We start from the raw sequence: 27,188 nt of genomic DNA, 5'->3' as shown, positions 1-27,188 counted from the left end.
TTGATAAGGCTGTATGAACATTTTCTATAATAACTAATTAAACTCGATGAAACGCTGTCGATGCAATAAGGAGTAGTTAGATTTGACAAACGATCTACTTTTAGTTAATTTGTATGAACAATCAAAGATGTACAATCTTAATTTTTTAAAAATGTGTAAGGCATTAATATTTCAGAATTACAAATAAAATATCTTTGTATTTATTGTGATAACAGAGTAATTCGTATAAAGCGAACCATAAACCTTTATAGCAAATTTTCGATTGAAAGTATTGCTAACGCGCATGGTTAAGGAAAGACGCAATGTCTAAATATAGAATTATAAATAGAACGAATACTGTAGATTATCTACATAGTAATTTTATTGCGTAGACATACTCTTAATTACTGGAGAATTCGCCACAGTGGGCTAATTGGCCAGATTTTTTGCGTATCCTTTCATCCTCCACTGATGTCCCGCCAGCAAATGCCGTTGGCGCAGGCACCATCATCCACACAAAAAGCTACCTATTCGACAGTCTAAGAATAGAATCGCGTGCTGTTACAACGTAACTTTGTCACAAGTCAATTTATTGTACCCAATATAATTTAACGTATGTGGCGGATTGCTCAATTTAGTTTGCTGTTCTCTTATTCCTTTCTATCACGCCAGTATGTCGAGGTATAAATAAAATAGACGAATGCATTGAAATGTCAATATATATTTTTAATATTCATAAATTCAATATACATTATAATAATATCAAGTAAAATGAATTACTATAATTTATATAGGCAATATTTTAACACATGTTAATCTATGGGTAAGTTTAACAATCTAGAGTACTTATTTTAACAAATGTTCGTGAACCTCGCGTCAGGATGTGAGCGCCGCGCCACTCGCCCACGATTCTGTGCTGTCACCTACTGACACCTGAGGCAACAGGCACAGAGTAGGTACAGCAACGGCGTGGCACAGAGTCGTGGACGAGCCCGCGTTTTTTAACGTTCATTACACAGTATATACGCTCACTTCACTAAATACAACAAACACATTATGGCAATAGGAATTCACATTGGCTTACATCTACCGCTAAAACTATAAATAGTTATATAATATAAACGATACAAAAGGAAGAAATACTTTTCTGCAATATGCGTATTGCACAAGTAACTAAACATTGCCATAGTACATAATGCCATTTTATGTAAAAAATAAAATTTCACTTTGTTATAAAATTCTTTGAAGCCTTAAATATAATTTTGGCACATAATTACAACTAAACTAACTAATGTTAGTGATGGGATATTTATATATTACAGGGTTCCGCATCACGCAATAATGTAAGTAATCTTTGGTTTATCTAGCCCACCGATGACAATTTGGAAGTCACTTATATTAAAATAATAATATTAAAATATGTAACAGTTCGAACAGGTTGATTAATACGATATTAATTTATTAGTAGGTGCAGTTGTGTGGCAATCACTTGTGGTCTTATTCTTAGCCATTTGGGCCCAAACAATACTGTTAGAAGTGTTATGACCTATGACCTATATACATTGTGGTGTAAGTTAAAGATAGCGTGGATGTATACCTAAAAGGTATGACTACACCACCATGACTTTGTACTGTTGACTGACCCGCACTTGAATACTGTATGCCTGCCTTTACAGATGAAACTATGGTATACTAATGAAAATCACGTAGTTACACACTGTTCTCAATAAGTTAGGTAATTCGTTGATTAGAAACCTTTAAAAATTAATTTTATCTACTTACAATTACAAAATATAGAAATAATTATATATCTCTTAATGTATTTTCACTTAGGAACTTTCTGTTCTATCATATATACTGTAGTAAATGTGTTAATGAAGTTAGGTGTGCGGGCGACCACCCACAACGAGGCATGCAGGTACCTATATGATGATGAGCGGCGACTGTTGCTTTACATATATAATCTAAGCTGTTATTCTATTAAACTGACAAATACAAATTAAGTACTTATTAAATATGTAACACGGAATAGGTACCTGAACGATATAAACTGCATTTCTTAAAGGCGAATTGAATTACCTATTAATAAGTTTGCACATTAGTAATGACAAATCACAAGGATATAAATACAAACAACGCTCATGGAACTTTAGGACTACACATATAGGTTTATGTTACATATATTGTAAAACATCTTATTGTTACCGTGTTCATTAAACAGATGCACATTATTGTCACATATTCGTCGTGTAACGCGTTCATACACTATGCATTGTTACATTACAATTAACGTATGTAATCATATTTACATATAATAGCGTACACTATTTACATTTACTCTATATACAACTTACACTAATCTTTGGACTAACCGCAAAAGTTTTAAACATATGAGAGATCCCATAGGAGTAATATGGAATGCTTTTACCTTAAGTATTATTGTAACTATCTAAACACTTATCATTACAATACGACAAGCTTGCGCAGGCCCGTCCACCAGGCCCGCTTTATTATTATCCAATTTTGAATGTCTCAACAACATACGATAAAATTTAAAGAAATCTAAAAAGTTGGAACTACACGTACTGTCGCGCCTTCCATCAACGTCCTAATTTGAATAAGCAATACTTTAATTATGGAAACAGCTGACGACTAGGAACGTTTATGGCATAGCGTCGACATTTATATATATATATATATATATAGAAGATATCTATTTATATTTTAAGACAAAAATACTGATGCTGTTTTAGAAATAAAGCTCAGAGCCGGGAAGCACTTGGTGTGTCAGAATATGTAGTGGATGATGTTTGTGCTAAACAAGTAGAATGCACACCAATATAATTCAATGGGTACATGTAGTTACTAAATGTTATACAGCGACGATAATTAGTGATGGTTTCAATAATATATAAATTTGTAATGATATAAAACGCGTAGGTATACGAAGAATTGTTTATGGAACCAATGTCAAAGACGCAGTAAAGAATTGCGATGCGCAGAGAGAAAATAGCATGATTGACGTAGAAACAACGGATGCCCATCACTATATCACTTCATTGCATACATTGTAAGTAAGTACACTACAACCCAACATGATTACAAAGACAGTTGCAATTGCAATACATATTAATAAATTTATAAAATAAAAAAATAAACTTTAATTTATCAATGGCGCCGTTTTCATATCTTAATTACATGGACACTATACAAAAATATTCGTAACATCTATTTTTGAAGAGTATTATACTACAGGTACCGGCCTTTGGGATTCCATTACACGAAACTTAATTAAATTTAAATATTATAATAAAATAATAGCATTGGCACTTGTTTTTGGTATCATTTGGCACTATACAATATCATAAATAGGGAATCAAAATTGTTTTCTTACATATAATAAATGGCATTGAGCAATGGCCTTAATTAACTTGGAAACGAAAATACCGGGCGACGAATACTTTGTTATTATGAGTATTATTATGCAGCAGCTCGTATTTGTTCGTTCATTAACAACACTCTATGAGGTAAAGTTGTTATCAACGTGAGTAGAGTCGGATGGAATCGAATCACCTCATTCATTACAGTTGTAGGTATTCACTACTCTGTTGATAACGTGAAATTTATCACACGAAACAGGCATTGCATGCGTGGTTTCGATAGAACTTGGTTCCAATGTTTCGTGATAATACACTTGAGGGCCCCGGCGCTGTCTAGTCTCTGTAAGGCTTGCATATAGCGAACCTGTGGTTCATGTGCTGACTGTACGAGCCGGAGTGGGAGAACTTCTTGAAGCACTTGCAGCACTGGAATGGCTTCTCGCCGGTGTGTAGACGCTTGTGCTCTGTCAAATGATGTTTATGCTTGAATGCCTTCGGACACTCCAAGCATTTGTACGGACGTTGTCCTGTTGATGAAAAATTACGAAATTTAATATATTAATACTACAAACAAAATTTTCTGAACCATCGTCATTTTTTAGGAACCTTTAGGTAAATTGTCTAGCTAAAGCTAATATTTAAAATATGATGGTATTGGTCTCGTAAGTAACGAAATAAATTATAAGTAAGCTCTCATAAGCAGAGTCATGCAGAGATTATGAGATTAAATATTCCAAATTAATTTAGTAACAATTTTCTGCCGAATATGATGACATTGTTTTTAATTAAAAATTACCAAAATTAAATAAACTATTGGTGTCAAAGAATAAACATTCCTACATTTATTGTAAATAGATGATAGGTTAAATTTAAAGATATATACCTGAATGTTCATATTTGTGTCGTGCGAGAGAACTTTGTTTCACAAAAGTCTTGTCGCACTGGTCGCAGACGAACTGTCCTTCGCCCTCTTTGTACTCGGCACCCTGCTTCAATTTACTTTTCTTAAGTACGGTCGCATCGTCTTCGAAGTCGTTTGCCGGATGAGACTCATCTGCCCAGGATGGACGTTCGTACGACGGACTCGATGCTCGGCTGATGTCCGTTGGCATCTGCATGTTGAGCAGAGATGATCGACCATTTGCCATATCATTATATTGAATAAATTTGTCCATAGGCATCATTGGCGTAACAGCTAGATTACGTAATAATAACCTTTCTCTTTTTTGAGCATTCATTGTTTCTCCTGGTGAAGGAGACAGCCTAAAGTCAGTGAGAGAAGAAGACGAGCAATTGGAATGTGGATAAGTGTTCAAATAGTTAGGACGGTGTGGCGTCGTACTTCGCGATGATTTCTGACTGAGGTTCACCGCTTCCTCCGTATCGGAATGTGTAACAGAAATGCTACAAGGCGGCGACGGTGACGGACTCGACGTCACCGACGGACTCGACTTTTTAGTAGACAAGTCGAGTGGCTGATCAGACATGGCTAAAGTCTGTGTCATTCGCCGCACTCTGGCCCTATTGTTCTGAAACCAAACTTGTACTACTCGGTTATCGAGTCCAATTTGCTGAGCGATCTTCTTAAACTCTTCCCTGTTAGGTCTTGGATTTACTGCGTAGTGCTCTTTTAAGACTGCCTGTTGCTCTTCACTTAATGCAGTTCGGACTCTTATTTTTCTATCATTATCATGTATAGAAATTTTGTCATCGCGATCTTCTCTTAGAAAATCTTCGTCTTCACTTGCACTCACTCCGCTTTGTATAGAGGCACGAGCTTCTGCTTCTAATCTGTTCAATGCTACCGTTTCGGCAACTTGAGCTGCCAAACCCTATCATGTTTTCTAAACAAACCTCCACAAACCATTTTCTCGTGATCTAATAAATCACTTTTATTACAGAAGACTTCATTGCATTTCCTACACCTACGATTATCTTCAGGCTCTTCCTTAATAATTATGTGTGGAGTTGGTGGTGATTCTATACTGGGGCATACATTTGCAGAAACAGGAGAAAGCTTTTCCATATTTGCCCTAAAGAAATGTTTTGTAACGGATGCATTAACAGAGTCTAATATTGTGTTATAGCCAGAATTATTGTTATTAACTTGATGGCCATTGTTATTTAATGGGACGGAATCGAAATTTCGAGAGGGTGATCTCAATTCACTATCTCGATCTTCTTGCTCCTTCTTTATGGATAAGGCTTCATCGTCTTCTATGTCCATGACGAGCTCTGCGCTCCCTTCGGAGCGTTTATCGTCTTCTTCAGTGACCTCTTCGATCATATATTCAGGGTCGACAGGTGTACCCACATGCTTTGGGCTAACTGGGCTCTCTATCTTTCTTTGATGATATTGAGATGACGCCAATTGCTCGAAAAGTTGACTAAGAGAAGTGGGAAAACTGTAAGGTGTAATTCCACTCGCAGGACTCATTGGCATCCCGGGTGGCATGTAGAAAGGATTCATTCCCGGTTGCCCCAGGGGCGCCCGATGGAAGTTATTCTCTTGAGACGACATGGAGGCAAAGAAGGCAGCAGCGGCCTCGTTGTATTTGGGCAGAATAGGTAAGAACGAGTTTCCGTTCGGCGCTATATTGTTGTTGAGTTGAGACGCAACCATTGCATTGGCGCGCTTTCTCGAAGGACTCCGTTCAGGGTTGAGGGCCGGATTGTTCGGCTTGATTCGCCCCATTTTGAGATTCATTACGAGACATTTCTTAGAGGTCATGTGGCTCGAGTAGGAGCCGGAGTGGGAGAATTTCTTGCCGCAGTTGGCGCACTCGAAAGGTTTCTCGCCGCTGTGTATTCGCAGGTGTTCCTTCAGGTGATGTTTGAACTTGAACGCCTTGTCGCAATCGTTGCATTTGAATTTACGCAGAGTCGCGCTCTCGTCGTGACTGATCATGTGCCGTTGTAGTCGGTACACGTTTGCGAAGCTCTTGTGACAGATCTTGCACGACTGTTGACAAAACGAAACACTAATTATTGATCGGAAAGTTCTCATGTAAATCATATATCTATTAAATTTTATTTGAATGAGTTGAATTATGACTTTCTATTTAATATTAGTGTTACATCTAGATTACTTTAACTGGTTCGTGTGTTATTTACTTTTAAGGTCACGTTCGATTGACCTTTCGAAGTTGCGAAGTGAATTGGACATAAATCGAGAGGGACAGTTTGAAGTCCAATCATGAACAATAAACAGAAATGTGACCTAGTCGTAAACTGTAAAAGATATGGCTATGTATAATGTTTATCTCTAGGTCACACGAAAATGATACAAAGCTGTTCGTACTCATAGTTGATGTGTTTGGTATCAAATATCATTAGGTATACAGATAACCGCATGTTATTATTACAATGTGCACTGACATATTTGAGTGTATCCACCTGTGTGTTGGGCGAGTGGAGGGTCTCGTGTCGCTCGAGTTGGTCGCGCGTGGGGTACGCGCCGCGGCACTGGCTGCACGTGAAAGGCCCGCCGGGGCCCAGGGGCGACCCTCCTCGCTCCTCCTCCTCTTCGGACGGCTTGCCCTCCGACCCGCCGCCGGCCAGCGGACGGACTGTAACAATAAAATTACTTTTATATAGATAATCATCATAATCAGTGGAAGAACAACTTCAGAAACGTCTGATTGTCATCTGTGGTACAGTTATGGCGCGCTTTTTCTTAACAACTTTTGGTTTTTCGTGATGGCGCAGGAAAATATAATAAGTCGTCTTGATTTTGAACAATAGATTGGTTAATAAATTGAATTGTTAAGTATTGGCTCTTACTCATGAAGCCAATTTAAATTACGAATAATTTTATTTCATTTTAATTTAAGAACAATATTCTAAACGTTTTAATAGAGATGTGAGGTGTTTTTAAAACGTTAACTTTTTTCTAATTAAATTATGTGTAGAGTACTATTACTGCGTATCCTTTGTAGGTACGAGTATATCTCCAGAGGCCAGAGAATGTAAAACTAATATTAATGACCGATTTAAAACGATCACAAAAAAAACACAATATGTTCCTAAACAATATATTGAATACTGTATACCTAATGTCGTTAGCAGCGCACATAGGTATGGTTGGTTAGTAAATTATACTGATTTAGCTAAAATCTTACGTGAGTTAACTCGATTATGTAATATTCCTCTAATTTTAGTCCTTGTGTGTTCCATTTTACGCACACCTAATTAATACCACAGCTTATATTTCAAACTATTCGATTTGCTTGTAGCTGCGAAACGGAACAGTTGTTTTTGGTTTTTAATAGAACAGCAATAAATTTAAATATTCGTAATTCGAACTGTTCAGAAATGCTCGTAGCGCGTATTGTTAAATTCGACAATTGGATAAGTATTTAATTCCGGAGCCAAAAGAAAAAAAGTATTTAATTCATCGAAGGTGATTAAACAGATCGTGAATACCTTTCGGACGCGTTCGATTTTCAAAAACAAACTCGGCGGCAACAATTCAAAAATCGAATCATGTTATTTCGGTATACGGTTCGTTTTCCCGCGTAATAATGTTTTAAAGCCCGTGGCGGGAGGCCGCTGTAAATCAAATATAATAAAGAGCAAAACAACGGTGTGCGACGTATTAATTAGTGCGTTCGCGGACAGCACGCGGCGTCCGGCGCGTGCTCCGACGTTATCTACGCCGGACACAGCCGGACGAGGCCGGACACCGGTATTGGTTTTTAGAAAATACGAACCCGTAATCGCCTTCGCACTCTCTGTGTACTAATAATTAATCTGTATTGAGCCATTTGTACCTTCTGTTACCTATGTAGATATATCTACCTATATGTACAATATAAACTGTATGGTATATATAGGTAGGTATGTCTGTTTTAATTAAATAATAGATTTATTTGTACGTCGGCACATACCTATTTATAAGATGTTGCGTTCCTACATAAAGTAGATGGAATATCTGAAGTGCCTAATTAAACGAGTAGTCTATAATAATAAGATCTCAGAACAATTCACACAGCGCTATCTAGTCTCAAGATATGCAGAGCTTGTGTTATGGGTACTAGACAACTGATATAAATTCTTAGATATTTGTTTTTGAAATTACATACATAATATACATAGAAAACATCCAGACCGATGCAGATAAGCCTTCTCAAATACAAATGTTTGAACCGTGCGAGAGTCGAACCCGCGACCATTAAAAATGAAGCAGTGTGCTAAACTGCTAGGTCACTAGGGCTGTCACGAAAAGATGTTACCTACATACGTATCAAAACAAAACTAGATACCGTTGAAGATTCCACCTTATATTTTCAAGTAGGTACCTAAACGTTATTGCAACAGTAATAATTGAATTTAGCTCCTCTCCTCTGATTACCGAATTCGTGATAACAGTCGTGAGGATATTTATAAATAATTAATTATAAAACACTTTTATTTTTTGTAATTTACTATAAAAAAAAATTTAATATTAACAAATAAAATTTCCACATTTAAGTTGAACGCTACTCGCCAATAGATGGCGCTACGTGTCGATATTAAATAGAGTAAGTAGCGCGTTTGTTAAAAATGAACGTAAGGTTAATTTTTAATTTCAATATAATTGTATAAGTAGGTATTATTATTATTAATAATTTTGTAATCAATAATTAGAATGACTATATTTACACATCTACGAGTAGGTACTGCAGGCAGGGGCGGATCTACTTAAGGGCTTTTTGGGCTGTAGCCCAGGGCCCCGAGGATACAAAGGGCCCCCAGTTCCCACTGAAACGATATACAGAATATAAAAAATATCTAGAATGTTAAAAAACCTATCATAAGGTTGGTAACCCTGAGATCAATCCATGCAAGTGCGCGTTTATCAAACGGAACGGGGAATTTCAGGTCGGTGTATTTTTTATTTGAATAGTATAATTAGGTAGGTCCTTAAGTAGATTTAGCCTAGGGCCCCACAAATCCACGATCCGCCTCTGACTGCAGGAAAAGAAAGAATAGAAAATCATTTATTCAAATAAACTTAATTTAAGCACTTTTGAATAGTCATACGTGTATAGGTAGTACATACCTACACACTATTTCTAAACAATTAGATATTGTTAACGCTGTTGCATATTTATATGCTCTTTTATACATAATATCTCATTAGCTTATAAATATTTTAGATTTAAACAACTTTGTATTTCAAATTCTGATGTCTGTCACAATATTTATTAGACACTAAATCGTACCGTAATACCTATTTAGAAACAAACAAATTCATAAAAGAATTTATGTTAATAAAGAAGGTACAAATATAAATTTGAAATTTTTGTGCATGTAGCACTTGTCGGGAAATGAAATCTTCAGTATTTAAATTGGAGGTATCTATATGTATTAGGTATCTAAATTTAATACTTTTAATATTTAATTATATTATTAAATTTTCAATATTTTTAATTCAATTAATCATTTTATTCACAAAAAACAATTCCTTAAACCTTTTTAAACTTTGAACTACATCGGTTGATTTTTAGTGACGCTACTCGCCGCTAGATGGCGCTAGTAGTAGCGACTAACTGCGGGCTCACAATTTAATAAGGACTTACAATTTTACTGTTTTACAATTTTATACATTTTTACAGTGAATATAAACGAATTTATTTGTATTTTTATACTATTAACATATATTAAGATCTTTTAAGTATATCTAATTAAATATAACTTCATATTTTTGTTTATTTTATTTATACCAATTAGAAAACAGTTAGATCGATGTTTCTATCTGTAATGATTTCTTAGGTATATGATCCATTTTGGACCTACTTAACTACTTAATAAAAGTTAATTTTCTTTGGACCGCACTACGGTATAATTTTTCATACCTATAAGAATACGGAGATTATAAAAACAGCTTAAATATATCAACATTCAAATTCATATTTATACATATATACAATCTCATTTTTTAACTATTTAGAAAAAGTTTTAGAAAATCCTCCATTCGGTATAATGACAAGAGAAGTAAATATGTCACAATATAGGTAGTTTCGTTTATGATATTGTGTTCATGTGACACTAGGTGGAGTATAGCGGACGTTAAGTAGGTAGGCTCCTACACACGGTAATAGATGTGGTTGAATAATCTGTGGCTGAAAAATCTGTGCTCCGTTTCCCCCGGCCAGAGCGTCCATTGATAAAAATCTCACGCAGGGGAAAGGGAATTCTTAGAAATGTGAACTATTCATCATATTGCTAGCAATGTACCATGTCAGGTTGACGTCCACGCGGTTCCCCCTGGAAACCATCGTGATACATTCCCCGTGAATTTGTCACGTTGGGCTAACTGTCCTGACATCGTGTTTTTATCGTCCTCCACTGGTGCCCCGCCAGCGTAAACCGTTAGCGCAGGCGGATGCACCATTTCATTGTATCAAATCGCAGCTGAAGTCAATATATTAATAGGAAAATTTAATGTTAGTGAAATATGTATATAGGAAAAAAAATTCAACCATAAAATATATATCTGTGCTCGACCACTCCACGGGCCAGAGCGTCCGTTGCCGCTGATAAAAACCTCACGCACACCATCCAACGCTCTTGCTATTGCGTTGTTGTATTCAGAATATATTGGTAACAGTGTGGCCAACACAATTTGTGAAAATCCACACGCATTAGTAGAAAAATACAAAAAAAAATCACCACATCCTTAATCCTTCATTACATAGTATAAAACAAGGTCGCTGTCGCTGTCTGTCCGTCCCTATGTATGCTTAAATCTTTAAAACTACGCAACGGATTATGAAGCGGTTTTGTGATTCAAGAGGAAGGTTTATACATGTACGGATATACATGTATTATATATACCTATATATAATACATGTACACCCGTGCAAAGCCGGGGATAGTAGCTAGCAATTTTATAAATGTGAAAGTATGGATGTTTGTTACGCTTTCATGCAAAAACTACTGAATCAATTATAATGAAATTGGTACACATGTTCTTGGTATTAGAATAAAGATAGGATACTTTTTATTAAATATTTTTGAGTCAATGCGAGCGAAGCCGCGGGTAAAAGCTAGTATGTTCATATTTATATCGCTATTAGGTCAGAAGTTTAGTTATTATTTAGTACAGCACCCTTAATAATAAATAATAAACATTGCTGCTTTACGTACGAAATGTATTGGTCACGAAACGATAAAGAAAGTTACAACCGATTTTACGTTTAATTTGCCCACAAAAGGCATAAATGCACCAATTATAGTGGAAACTATAAAGTGGCAACACTGATTATTATCACACATGCATAGACACTAAGATAAGAGTTGGATCCTCGCACACAAACGCGCGTGACAGGCCACACCTGTTCGGGTGTTGTGCCGCGCCGGCCTCTCGACCCGAGGAGGCAGGTTCTTCTTGAATAGAAACAACTCCACCTACCGCAAGATGTTCAGCAGATACCGTTCAAATTGCAATTGCTCGATGAGAGATTTATTCGACTGTTTTAAAAACTGTTTAGTTGTATTGATTTTTGCAGTGATTAATTTTATTACATTTAGTTACATATCTTTGTATATAAAAATTACGTGTCACGTTGTTTGTCCGCGATGGACTCCTACCGATTGCAAATTTGATTTGCACATTGTGTGCAATTTGATCCAACTCAAAAGATAGGATAGCTTACATCTCAATTTATAGTCGCAATATTATTTTATTCAAGAACCTTAGCCACAGCAACGCGTGGCTCCATCTGCTAGTATTGTTATATATTTTAATATAGTTCATATCTCCGAAACTCGCGACTAAGAGTTAATAGTACCTACCTATAACACAAGCTCTCTTAGTTAGTGACTAGATCACGGTGTGTAAGAGTTCACGGTTATTAACAAATATATCTAAGTATTTACATCAGTTCTCTAGTACTCATAACATAAGTTCGTCTTAGCTTGGGACTAGATGGCGTTGTGTGGATTGTCCTTGAGTATTAAACTCATTTATGCCTCATTTTGCGTGGTATAAAAAGGAAGTACAATTATTATTATTATATAACTATTAACGTACAGATAGAGACTTTGTTTTATACTATATAATGATAACATGTTAACACGTCCTTGCATAAGTTGGTATATATAATCTTTTATTTCATTGGAGCTTTTTCGCAATGACACATTATTACGAACAGTGGACACCTAAGTGTTACTAATTTTGCAATAAATATAGCAAATCATACCTATTTTATGACAATAATAAACTGTAATGTTCAATATAGGCACAGTAAATAATAAATATGAGTAGGCCATTTGTATTTAGGGTTGCCAACCCAATTCATAACAACGTGTCCTAATTAATTTTTGTTAATTATACTTTACTAGCTACTCCCACCGGATTCGCACGGGTATGTATTATACATATAAACCTTCATCTTGAATCACTCTATCTATTTAAAAAAACCGCTTCAAAATCCGTTGCGTAGTTTTAAAGATTTAAGCATGAGACGAACGGAAAGCGACAGCGACTTTGTTTTAACTATGTAACGATACTTTTACATACAAATAGAGTATGCAAAAATACTATAAGTATTTTCAACCTTTAGTGTGATGCGTAAAACGAAATACTCATTATGGGTAATTAACGATTTATAATTACTGAACGAAATGTTAGAGGTCAATTGTGAGTTGTGATATTTGTCACAGCTTCAATGTTATAGGCACGCAAAAATACGTTTTTGAAGTAATAAAAGGATAGAATTTTTTTTTTAATCATAATTATGAAAATGTATTTATTCCATTCCATTATAAGTATTCACAAAATTGTTTTAACAATGAACATCCCGTAAATATAACAATATAAAAGAATCTGTGCTAACAAAAACTGTGTTACAGAAATCCGAAATTAATTAAAAATACTTAATTTTTTCCTAACCAACTATTTGTCACATAAAGTTGGGACTTGGGAACCCTACTCGTATTGGTCATTGTTTAGAATCTTTGGGGACTACCGCGATCAGTTGAGGTAGTTACTTATATAATTGAATTATAAATGATTTAGCATTAAAACTGTAAACCACAGACATACCTAGAATAACAAAGCTATTGTAGGCACCTGCCTGTGAGATTCACGCTCTATATAACTCTGTACGAAACGCTTTGTTTGATTATATTACAGAAGTCACTATAAATATTAACATATAAATGTTTCTAGAATAATATTCAACCATATATGCCTACATAATCTATACATATATATAAAATTGGAGTGTCTAAACAGACACTCTTCTTTCGTATTAATTGACATTAATATAAAGTACCTACCAGTTCATCATTTTTATTCGTAACGCCACAAACATTTATATTAAATTGATTAGAGTTTTTTAATGTGCAGAGTCAATTATTATAACTATAAGTTAGCTAGCTGCACACGCGACTTCGTCCGCGTGGGATGTAACTATATTTTTCTAAAATAAAAGTAGCCTAAGTTACTCCTTATTACATCAGCTACCTGCCAATAAAAGTCCCGTCTAAATCGGTCCAGCCATTTCAGAGATTAGCCGGAACAAACAGACAGAGAGACAGACACAAAATTGTAAAAAATGTTATTTTGGTATATGTACTGTATTTATTCAAATTCATGTAGTAAAAAACGGTTATTTCAATATTACAAACAGATACTGAAATTTTATTTATATGTGTAGATATGTTGTTGTATGTTCATTAGGTATTTGTGCACCTATGACTTGGTGGCTTGGTGCTGACTGCTGATCACAATGTGACTCACCAGTGTATGACTAAGATACTCGTTCGTTGTTTTATCATTTAACGAGTGGAATCTGTACATCTCAACAAAGCCACGTAACTGAATGGAAACAGCAAAACTCAAAAGTGTGACAGTATCTTTTTTAAAACGTGTATAATAATAAATCGATTCGTTATAGTAGATATAAATTATTATAATAATATTATGTACAGCATAATTACGATATAAATAATCTATACATCTATACATATAAATAAAATTGCAGTGTCTGTTTGTAATATTGAAATAACCGTGTTTTACTATACGCATATGAATATAAACACGGTACATACACCAAAATAACATTTTCTATAATTTTTCTCTGTCTGTCTATTCGTTCCTAATCTATGAAATGGCTGGACCGATTTTGATGGGACTTTTTCGGCAGTATAGCTGATGTAATAAGGAGTAGTAGGCTAGTTTTATTTTAGAAAAATAAAGTTAAATCGCTTAAGATACGATACGCGAGTAAGTACCGCTAGTTACCTAATAAGAGAACAAATGTTATATCAGTCGATTACTGACGAGCTCCAGTTTTGTTTACGCTAGCTACCGTTAATTTTGTCTAAATAAACAACTAATTAGTGGGAATATAGCTTACTTAACTTGCTTTATTACCTACTTCTCTAATTATGGTCCTTCACAAACCATTAGTACCTATATCTGTATTATTGTAAACATGTACTACTCGTCCGTCAACTCGTGAACGAGGGCTGCTTGTAGGACAGGTCGCTTCGAGTTACGAACACTGATTAGACTATTTGCTATTGTTGGTGGTCACTCTATTCTCCCAAATTTGATTTCAAATGAATCTGTGCTATTGTAAACATGTACAACATTTATTTGAAAAGAATACGAGCTGAGTTTCTTCTCAGTTCTTCTCATCTCGAAATCATTCCGAACTGACGGTTAGATTTGACATAAGAGTCTGTAATAGACGTAGGTCTATTATTAGTTCAAATATAATTCAAAATATATTTATTCATGTAGATGAATAAATATAGGTGTACATGTATATATGTACATATAAACCTTCCTCTTGAATCACTCTATCTACTAAAGAAAACCGATTCAAAATCCGTTGCGTAGTTTTAAAGATTTAAGCATACATAGAGACGGACGGACAGCGACAGCGACTTTGTTATATACTATGTAATGATGATGTGATTTGAAATCAGCAGAAATTATAACATTTATTTATTTATTTATGATATTTTATCGTAACAATACACTTATAGATAAGCTTTCATGTAGGCAAGTCATTATATATGTTCTACTAAATTATTTATTTACCTTATAATTAATATTTAGGTAGGTACAATGAGAAATTAAGGGACAATTTGATCTAATTTAGGTAATTATTAGTTAGTTTCCATGTATTGAAATTCAATATACCTACAAAGAAACAATAATTTTTTTTATTAAACGTAATCAAGTACTATATCTTGTGGAAGAAACTATATGCCATACGATTCCTAATATTATTAAGTAATACTAAATTTAAAATATACTAGCTACTCGCTCCGGCTTCGCACGGGTGTACATGTATTATATATATAAACCTTCCTCTTGAATCATTCTATCTACTAAAGAAAACCGCTTCAAAATCCGTTGCGTAGTTTTAAAGATTTAAGCATACATAGATACGGACAGTCAGCGACAGCGACTTTGTTTTATACTATGTAATTATGATAAACAGTCAATAATCAAATAGAACTTAATCTAAGAAATATAAAAATGTAGTGTATATATATAGTATTGGATATATCTTCATTCAGTACATTTGCACTGTAAATCTGTAAGTCATAGCGTTATGTAAGTCATAGCGTTAAAATAAATAATATATAGGTACCTACAATGTGTTGGTTATGATAAGTTCACATTGTCTTCATACAATACTAGCTAGGTCGACCGCCGTTTCATCCACATGACATTTATAGCCTACTGTTATTCCGATGTATAACATTACTGTACAGTTTCATCGAAATCTGTTGAGTAGTTTTCGCGTGAAAGAGCAACAAACATACGAGTACATACTCACAAAATTTCGCGTTTATAATATTTTTAATATACATATACGAATATATGTATTTAAAATATGTAAAATCCTTAGTCAAAACGTTATATATAATAAGATCTCTATAGTTAAAAGAGTTAAAAACTTTATATGTGTATTTTTATATACAATAACCTTTACATATAATATAATAATAATATCAGGACAATTTACAAATCGCCATCTAGACCCAAGTTAAGCTAGCTAAAGCTTGTGTTATGGGTACTAGATAACTGATATAACTACATAGATAATTTTTTTTTCGTAAATACATATATAATATACATAGAAAACACCCAGACCGATACAAACAATCATACTCATGAATACAAATGTTTCTGCCGTGCGAGGAATCGAACCCGCGACCATCGGACGTAAAGCGGTGAGCTAGACCATCGAGGTCGTCTATAATAATAATATTTTATTTATTTCTCACAAACACATTGGGAACAGATACATATAGTATTTTAGATAATACATTGCATATATATACCATTACAATCAATTGCTGTGAGAAGCTGTGTTTGAAATAGGTTACAATCTGTAATATATACGGATAATTAGTAAAAATCACGGGATCTTACCGTTTTGTATTTATTTACTGAGTTCCCGATATTTCGGTAATTTCAACCCCATCATCACGGGTGAGCATGGGAACTCAATAAATAAATATAAAACGTGGTAAAATCCCGTGATTTTTACTAATTATACGTATATTGTTATTTAATATAGTATGTCAAAAAGAATAGCGTCTCTTTTATACATTTTTTTTTATTCAAAAGTATTTAACTTTTTTTTTTTGTATTCCTTTATGTACACAACTGCAGATGTACCAAAAAACAGTTTAGGTACAGAATGTTGGAGGGAACTTTCTTGACACAGGTTTCATCTAAATCGCAAGCCAGGGCTAACTGTATTTAATTGTACCGTGCATTTATGAATAAAGTTTATTATTATATTATTATTAAAAAATATCACAATATGTTATTATAATAGGTCATTGTATATAGAGAAATACACGTAGGTACACTTATTGTAATTTTGGTATTGTTTTCGGTAAGTAGGCATAGCAAGATAACTCGATTGGATGTAGGTGCCCAGCTATTTATGATGATGAACGTATGTTATTATGACTTTTTGACACCAGTTACTGAAATGACTAGGCTGTCGACCGCCAACACTGATAAAAATGTACTAATTTATGCATCCGCGTTCCACGAACTCGCTCATCTAAAACAGAGCACTGTGATCCGAAATTCCTCGCATCAAACGGCCCTATTATATTATCCACTCCAGACAGGCGGCACTCACAGAAAAGAAATAAAAAAGAATAAGGAAGAAAGAAGCAAATGAATTAAAACAACATAATCATTTACGGTTTAGACGGCGACCGGGTTCCCCTCAACAAACGAAACTTTCTTTCAAGTCTATGTGTACCTGTACCCGATTCTCAAGTGGATGAATTATATCCCGGGGGAGACGAGGGGAGATTACGGCTGAGGTTATTTCTAATGAAGACGTGTTCAAGTTTTATTTTTAATACCACTGAGGTGATCTGATTTTCATTTTCACCTGGTTGGTTACGTTTTCGACCAATTTTGAACTTTGATTTTAAGATCGGTAAATATGTTTTCACTCGCCACTTTCAGTTTAAGAGTCACAAAATATAATTTCTTTAATTTGGAAATATGATTAAACTATTGTTCACTTTTATAATTTAGTTTTGAGATACACATAGATTTTATTTCCACTTGATATGAACAACTTATCACACGCGTTATTACGGTTTTATTCTAAGACACTGTGATTGAACTATAATTCTGTTAATTTTCGAGAAATAGATACAAATCGTGAAATCACTGTGAACTGTAAGTTTTTATTTTAAAATAGCAACAAAATTTATTATCTCAGTTTCTGGACACAATTTAATTATTTTTCACTGTTTTTACGGATTATTATGAACGTGAATTCAAATTCTTGTCTATCTTTAATTTGTTAAATTTTTTTTTACTGACACAGTCACAATTTTAACATGATTTTTCATTAATTAATTTTGATATAATTACCGTTCAATTATTCTTCACGTTTTTATTATCGAATATTTTTAAACCATTATTTTAATGAACTTTCAGAATATGAAATCGACTAAGTATTTCTCTTCAGCGACTCTAATTTTTAACACTGGTATGGTGACAAACTTTATTTTCAATTTATTTTCGAGACTATAAATTCACTCGCGACTTTTTGGAAGTTCACAAACTTTTCAACTATTATTGAAGCACGATTTTTTAAAATTTTTATGGTGAAGTGAAAAATGGAATAGATAAGGATCGTGACAATGTTTACGACAATGATAAAATGCAAATAAAAACAAAAGAAAGGAAGCTTACTGAGGGCCGCGAGCCGCCTGGCCGAGGTGGTGGAGGTTGGGACTTGCTTACTCCTCATATCCGCAAGCCAACCGGCCGCCAAGGTTTCGTACCAACCGCCAACTCCCATAAGCGAGCTGTGCACTTTCATGGAGGTACACCTCTGTTCCGCACGGCACTGACCGCGGCTCGCACTTCGTCTACGTACACCGAGATCTCACAGCCTCCGCTGACGTCAGCGGTAACAGTCCTACGCGGCGCGTTCACGGGGCACTACTCACATCGGCAGGCGCCCCAAACGTTGGCCAGGCTCCACAGGCGGTACGAGTAGCTGTCACCATAGCACCCGAACATGCTCTCATCGGTTCTCGCGACCATGGCCCGCGCGCGGTCGACGTGCTCGTGGCGGCGCGGCGCGCGGCGGAATGACTCCGGCCCGCCTCTCGCCCCGCCCTGCGCGCCCGCCGCTCCCCGCGCCCGCCCGCGCGCGCCGCCCGCCGCACACCCCGCACCCCACCCCGCCGCGGCCCACCGCCCGGCCACCCCCCACCTATACTTAATTAGTAGAGCCGACTTGCGACTGCCGAGTGCCGACTGCGTATCGGCACATCCACTAAATAATACACAATAACCACCTTTCATTAAACAATCACATTTAACAAAATTGTTTGTCAACAGCGTTTGTCAAATGCCAACTCTATCGTTGGCTTCATTATATTTACACCAGTAACTCGCTTTGAGTACATATCGCTTCTGAACTACGATTAAATTCCTTTGGTCCTGAGTTACGTAGTAGGTAGATAGTTTTTATTTATCTACACAATAACGTCATTGTGTCGATTTTTTTTCATTCTATATCCAATATAAGTAATTTTTTACATATTATATATATAAATAAGTGCATTATTATATATAGGAACATGTAGTAACAAAACAACGGCGTACGACGTGCGAGGCCTATATTTACAAGTTTAGTTCTGCTTTCGATCACAAGATGGCGCTAGGCGTCGCGACACAGCTCAACACGTCGCACCAACACTCACAGCTGTTTCTCTACGGTAGTCTTACGAGATAATTGTTATTTATTTAGTTATTCTTTAATCATCACTATCAATACATAGTATAAAACAATCGCTGTCTGTCCGTCCGTATGTATGCTTAAATGTTCAAAACTACGCAACGGATTTTGTAACGGTTTTTTAATAGATAGAGTGATTCAAGAGGAAGGTTTATATATATAATACATGTACACCCGGGCGATGCCGAGATTAACCTTTAGGTAGGTATATAGAAAATTCTAATGTGTTATAAAATATTTTCTTTGTAAAAAAGCTTATTACAAATTTGAAGAATTTATAAATGATAATAAAGTTTTTGTAGAAAATGTCTAACATAAAATTCATAGCGCTGACAATGTTATCTGATTGAACAGAGATTAAGTGCGTAGCGGTTTCTATGTTGATTGTCGCATGCCTAATACTTGTTAATGTAAATCTAATTAAAACAATATTTATTTAAAAGAGCAACACATAAGTTTATTGCTCATTCCTCTTATGATGAGTCTGCATTCCGAATGAGCAGTAGAACCAGAACCCTGACTATTCAAAAGTGTTTATATTAAGTTTATTTCTATATAACTTAATTTAAGCACTTTTGAATAGTCATAACATTTTTTTTAATCTACCATTCGTTTTGATAAGTATCAATGTTTATTATTGGTATTCACGTTGCGTCTGCCATATCTCAGCATTGTCTCAAGCACCGAGTGGATTAGTTTACAAGCGGTTGTAAATCACAGGTTGTGCAGGCGGCCGCCCGGTGTGGTACACTCGCACACAATACCTTGTTGCACGTGCGCCGCACGTGTGAACCTGCGACCGTAGAGCACAATGCACCCGCCATCTACCACTCATTCACACCTCGCGTTTTGTCTTACCATCCTTTGCACATGTTATTCGATATACACGTTTTGCAAATTCTATTATGTTCCTATTACATTATTGATGACTTCGGTGGTCTAGAGTTAACACTGCCTTACTGTGCGATGCGGGTTCTATTACCGCGCAGTGCTAATCTAGATTTTTGTTGATTTTGGTTTGGATTTTTTTATAGCACGGGACAAATGAGCATGCGGCTCACCTGATGGTAAGTGATTACCGCCGCCCATGAGCAGCCGCAACACCAGGGGAATTGCAAGTACGTTGTCGGCCTTTTAAAAAGGAATAAGCTCTTTTCTTGAAGGTTTCATTATCGTATCGGTTCGGAAATAGTATTGCTGAAGAATATTTTAATTAAGAATGTATGAAAAGAGATATTTATTTATTGACATCAAACTAAGCGAGCTTTACAGCTTCCCAATATGCTCGCTTAGGAAAAAATTTAGAAAAATATGAAATATTAATAATTACAAAATATATATATATATGTATTAAATATATATTAAAACAATAATAACCTACAATTTTACGTGTTATTTAGGAAATCCATTGCCATTCTGCTAAAATTCGACAAGTCATATGTAAATATGTCCAGGTCAGGAAATCGCTCTGTTTTTCTCCAAGGAACATCATAAGTATAGCTAGCAGTTGGCTACTATTCGTAGCAAGAACTCAGTTTAGTTTTTTGACTCAATAAAATGTTATTTAAATAATATAATTAAAAAAACACTAGTTGTAATCAAATTAAGTAATCAAAGTTAAAATTAGTTGTATTCTCTTGTATGATTATTTGTATCGGTCTGGGTGTTTCCTATGTATATCTTTGTATATAAAAATTACGTGTCACGTTGTTTGTCCGCGATTGACTCCTAAACTACTGAATCCATTGCAAATTTAATTTGCACATTGTGTGCAATTTGATCCAACTCGAAAGATGGGATACCTTATATCTCAATTTATAGTCGTAATATTATTTTATTCAAGAACCTTAGCCACAGCAACGCGTGGTCAGATCTGCTAGTATTGTTATATATTTTAATATAGTTCATTTTTAATTCACACGACGGCCTCAGTAGTCTAGCAGTTTGGAACACCGCTTTGTTTTCGATACTCGCAAGTTTGATTCCTCGCACTGTACAAACATTGTATTCATGAGTATGTTTGTATCGGTCTGGGTATTTTCTTTGTATATTATGTATATATTTTCAAAAAAAGTATAATTTGTCGTGTTTAAGTATATAAATCTGTTGTAGTAATAAGAAAAAAGACTAGGTAAACGGAGAAAATATATTAATATAGACTACTGACAATTGGGAATAGAAAGAAGGAATTGAAGTATCAAAAACAAGAATGTAATATAAAAGAACTATAAATTCAAATACAAATTTAGAATATAAAACATTTCTTCATTAGCCAGTTACAACAAAATCAACTGTCTAGGATCCGTAATACAAGCTCCGCGTAGCTGGGACTAGATGGCGCTGTGTGTTGTCCTGGAGTTGTTACATTATTTATTCACATATTTATTATCTCTGCCTCTTGTGTACAGTATACCTTTACCAATATCCCTATTATCGTAAAAGGGTAATATTAAACCCCAGATAGAATATTCATGACCTTACATCAAGAATCCACGAAATCTGGAGAAATATTGCAATGTTTAATTTGTTTTAATTGTAGGTAATAAATCAAATATTTAGAATATATTGTACACAGATTTTAATAATGACGCCACGGAATGTTCGAGAAGGAGTGCAAAATGTATATAAAGTAACTTCGATGTTCCTGACGTTCCAAATTTGAATTTTTATAATTTTATTTTTAAATATATTAAATGGCTATTTGCGATCGCAAACATGGTGCACATATAATTTTATACACTGATTTTAATAATGACGTCACGGAATGTTCGAGAAGGAGTGCAAAATGTATATAAAATAACAGAGATGTTCCTGACGTTCCAAATTTGAATTTTTATCATTTTATTTTTAAATATATTAAATGGCTATTTGCGATCGCAAACATGGTGCACATATAATTTTATACACTGAATTTAATAATGACGCCACAGAATGTTCGAGAAGGAGTGCAAAATGTATATAAAATAACTTCGGTGTTCCATGCGTGACTTTCCAAATTAGAATTTTTATAATTTTATTTTTAAATATATTAAATGGCTATTTGCGATCGCAAACACTGTTAATAAATTTTGAATTATTTTTATCAATATATCTACTATAGTAAGGGTGATGTCAGGTAGAATATTAATTGACTTTTCAAAACAAGAAACAAAGTAGAAATCTGTAAAGACAAACTGTTGACTTGATACAAACATTTCAAAATTCAAAGAATCTTTATTCATGTAGGTCAATTACAGACTTTTATGATATCTCAAATCTACCGTCAGTTCGAAATGATTTCGAGGTGAGAAGAACTGACAAGAATATCAGGTCGTATTCTTTTGAAATAAATGTTACAATAATACAGATTCGTTATTAAATTCAAATTTAAAATGAACGATTAAAAATATGATGTTTATTCTTTCACTTGGCGACTTTGGGAAAGTTTCATAAATACTATCACTGGAAAAATCACTACATGAATAAAATAAACCTACATACATAATTATGTGTGTATATTGAGATACTGCCAAACTGAAGAGGAAACGCCACTACACATCCTATGTGGTTGTAGCCCACTCATGCATAAACGTAATATCTCCTTTGGAAAGTTTACACTTTTTCTCGAGTAGATAAAAACCATCGCTCCTAAGAATATCCTTCAATTCTTGTTCCTGACGGGTCTAGGTAGCGAACTTTGAAAAAGGGCGAGCACAATAGATCTATGTAGGTCGCAGTGCTACAGGTGCTATAAACATCTGACAATAGCCCAACCCAATAAAAAAAAGTGTGTATATATACAGGATACAGGAATCCTGTATATAAACATATATTAAAATATACAGGGGTCCTTTTCATATACAGAATTGTGGACAAAAGCTACATGAATAGAATAGAATAGAATAGAATAGAATAGAATAGAAAATCATTTATTCAAATAAACTTACATTGAAGCACTTTTGAATAGTCATTACATTTTTTTTAATCTACCGCTCGTTCGGAAAGCTGTCTCATCACAAGAAGAACGAGCAAGAAACTTGCGTGTTGCTCTTTTAAATAATTTTATTATTACTTTACATTTTAAAGTTTAAGTGTGTGAATACAAACCACCAATTAGCACTAATTCAATTAAATACTCAAATAGAAAAAATATTGAATATATAACCAACTGGTTAAACAATTAATAAGAGGAAATCAGTCATAGTGATTAGAGCAGACCAGTCCCTACAAGCAGCACCCGTTCACGAGTATGACGGATGATGTTTAATGTTAAAAATATCTAATTTTACTAATTAATTATGTAACTTCATCGAGCTTCTGCAGATTTAACGATTATTTAATTAGACCTTACATAATCTGTGACATTTTTAATGTTGTACCTATCTCCTCGTGTATTCATGACAAATTGTGAAATGGCACGTGACAAACAAACAGATAGGTAGTCGGTGCAACCACAAACAATGCAGTACACAGTAGGTAGGTTTCTACGTTTATTTAATTATGTATAAATTGTAAAACAAAGAGTAGGTACTCAGTTCATCAATGTGAATAGGTTTTCAGTTAACCATTTTTGTATCTAAACTGAGTTGAGTCACATTATTTGTTGTCACCAAATTGTTCTGACCGCGGTGACAGATATAAAACAAAGGTTGCAATATAGGTTACTTAGCTACTCGCCCCGGCTTTGCCCCTGTGTACATCAAAATATATATAACTCAAAGGTGACTGACTGACATAGTGATCTATCAACGCACAGACCAAATCACTGGACGGATCGGGCTGAAATTTGGCATGCAGGTAGATGTTATGACGTAGGCATCCGCTTAGAAAGGATTTTGATTAATTCTACCTCCAAGGGGATAAAATAGGGGATGAAAGTTTGTATGAAACTTGGTCAATTTTAAACCGATCGGGCTGAGACTTTGCTTGCATAAAGCTACTATGACGTAGGCATCCCCTAAGAAAGGATTTTGATAAATTCCACCTCTAAGGGGATAAATTTACGTGATCGAAGCCGCGGGCAAAAGCTAGTGTATTATACATATAAACCTTCCTCTTGAATCACTCTATCTATTAAAAAATACGCTTCAAAATCCGTTGCGTAGTTTTAAAGATTTAAACGTATATAGGGACGGACAGACAGCGACAGCGACTTTGTTTTATACTATGTAATAATGATGATGGTTTGGCACACTGCTTTACTTCTAATGGTCGCTGGTTCGATTCATCACTTACAAACGTTTGTATTCATGAGTATGATTGTTTGTATCGGTCTGGGTGTTTTCTATGTATAATATGTATGTATTTACGAAAAATCTATATCTATGTACTTGTATCATAACACAAGCTTTAGCTAGCTTAACTTGAGTCTAGATGGCGCTGTCTGAATTGTCCTGAGATTATTATTACTTTTATTATCATAATCTTTCTTTTATTGCAAAATATAACAAGTAAACATGACATACTCTATGATATCTATGACCATAGACTAAAATAAACAACATCATTAGAAAAAGTTAAGATCATTAACTGCGTGCATCAAGCGACGCGAGTTAGAACTGTCTACGAAGATAAATCATTGTAATTGTTTATTACTAACTGAACTCGCGACTTCTTCTGCGCGGAATTTAACTTTATTTTTCTAAAATAAATGTAGCATAAGTTACTCCTTATTACATCAGCTACTTGCCAATAAAAGTCCCGTCAAAATCGGTGCAGCCATTTCAGAGATTAGGCGGAACAAACAGACAGACAGACGCACATGAAAATTGTAAAAAATGACATTTTGGTGTATGTACCGTATTCATATTCATATGCATGTAGTAAAAAACGGTTATTTCAATATTACAAACATACACTCCAATTTTATTTATACGTATTGATTTACGAGTTGGGACGCTTTCTCACGGTTTACACCGTAGAACAGAACATCTGGTTCAACTGCAGTTACAGGTAATACTGTTTTATGGTGTGCAATAAACAAAAATTATGACAGTCTTCGTGAAACTAATGTACAAAATGTTAATTGAAATATTGGACAAATCGCTTTCGTTCTTAGTAGGAAGCTGGATTTTTTATGTATGACTACCTCCTCGACTCGACTTCGCACGGGTGCACATATATTGTACATATAAACCTTCCTCTTGAATCACTCTATCTATTTAAAAAACCGCTTCAAAATCCGTTGCGTAGTTTTAACAATTTAAGCATATATAGGGACGGACAGACAGCGACAGCGATTGATTATTGATTTAACTTAAATATATATTAAACTAGCTATACACGCGGCTTCGTTCGCGTGGAATTAAACTTTATATTTCTAAAATAACAGTAGCCTAAGTTACTCCTTATTACATTAGCTACCTTTTTTTTTTAACGTGTGGAAAGTCTTCAAAAGACCGTCACCCCACCGGAGGGAGGGCTGGGTGGTGAGTGAGATTTGTACTCACTAAAAACCACACGGTGTACCTAGGAGCGCCTATGCCGGAGCTAGGGGATTCGCATGTGCATTTCCTCCCCAGCCCCAGCTCCGACGGCGACGGCGCGCCCTGTAGATGTTGCAGGGCAGGCCCCATCTCGTTAAAAAGCCAACGGCACGTGGTGTTCCCAGCCGGTCACCCATCCAAGTACTGACCACGCCCGAAGTTGCTTAACTTCGGTGATCGGACGAGAACCGGTGTTTTCAACGTGGTATGGACGGAAAAGTCCCATCGAAATCGGTCCAGCCATTTTAGAGATTAGCCGGAACAAACAGCAAGACAGACAAAAATGGTAAAAAATGATATTTTGGTATATGTACTGTATTTATATTCATATGCATGTAGTACGGTTATTTCAATATTACAAACAGACACTCCAATTTTATCTATATGTATAGATGATGGCCTGCCATGACCTGTCATTGAAACAGTACTATTACGGCCCTTCTAAAACACGTGCGGTACTAACTAGAGTAATGCGACGACGAGTATGATGCACGGTATATGACGGTTATAAAATATAACTATTTTCGCATTAGTACGTATGTTTGGCAGTGGATAAACGTCACATTGTTCTTGGGATTATAATAGCTAACAGTAAGGAATGCGAGTGACGTTTCATTTATTTATTTAGCGGCACATTAGATAATAAAACATAATGGGGTGCACAAATTCAAAGTCTTGCAGCGAAACTGAGTTCAGCAGCTTTTGCCGTGCGTAAGGTTAGACAGTAGACTGATACTGATACCGCTAGATTGGTCTATTTTAGTTATTTTCATAGTTTACACTCTTATGGAATATTATTATGGGGAAAAGCGGCAGATATTAAAAATATATTTATATTACAAAAACGTGCCATTCGAGCGATCTACTGTATGAAGAGTCGTGACTCATTAAAAGAGAAATTCAAAGAGACAAATATTCTCACCGTTGCTTCTTAATTTATATATTCAAATATCCTATATGTTCATAAAAATCTTGAGTTATTTCCAAAAAACACCAATATTCATAATATTAATACTAGATTTAAAGACAAACTTGCTGTCCCCAAGTATCGTTTAGAAAAAGTCAATAGGTCTTTTATGGGAATAGATATAAAAATTTACAATAAGATACCA

The 27,188-nt window shown here is 35.0% G+C and overlaps 1 protein-coding gene and 1 pseudogene across 1 annotated transcript; both read right to left on the bottom strand.

Moving 5' to 3' along the window:
- Window positions 1-2,671: 2,671 nt before the first annotated feature.
- On the bottom strand, window positions 2,672-18,903 carry LOC131843200 (zinc finger protein 1-like). The gene is given in 5 exon segments (XM_059191816.1): window positions 2,672-3,886; window positions 4,243-5,191; window positions 5,194-6,321; window positions 6,738-6,928; window positions 18,556-18,903. Coding segments are annotated over 5 exon segments (2,592 nt in total). The 5' UTR covers window positions 18,686-18,903; the 3' UTR covers window positions 2,672-3,692.
- A 7,273-nt stretch (window positions 18,904-26,176) lies between these two features.
- LOC131843208 (5S ribosomal RNA) lies at window positions 26,177-26,295 on the bottom strand (annotated as a pseudogene).
- Between the last annotated feature and the right edge of the window lie 893 nt (window positions 26,296-27,188).

Source organism: Achroia grisella, unplaced genomic scaffold, assembly GCF_030625045.1.
Source record: "Achroia grisella isolate CSIRO2021 unplaced genomic scaffold, CSIRO_AGI_Agris_v1 utg2870, whole genome shotgun sequence".
NCBI lineage: Eukaryota > Metazoa > Arthropoda > Insecta > Lepidoptera > Pyralidae > Achroia > Achroia grisella.
Note: the sequence above shows the minus strand (reverse complement) of the source record. Positions and strands in the feature narration are given on the sequence as shown.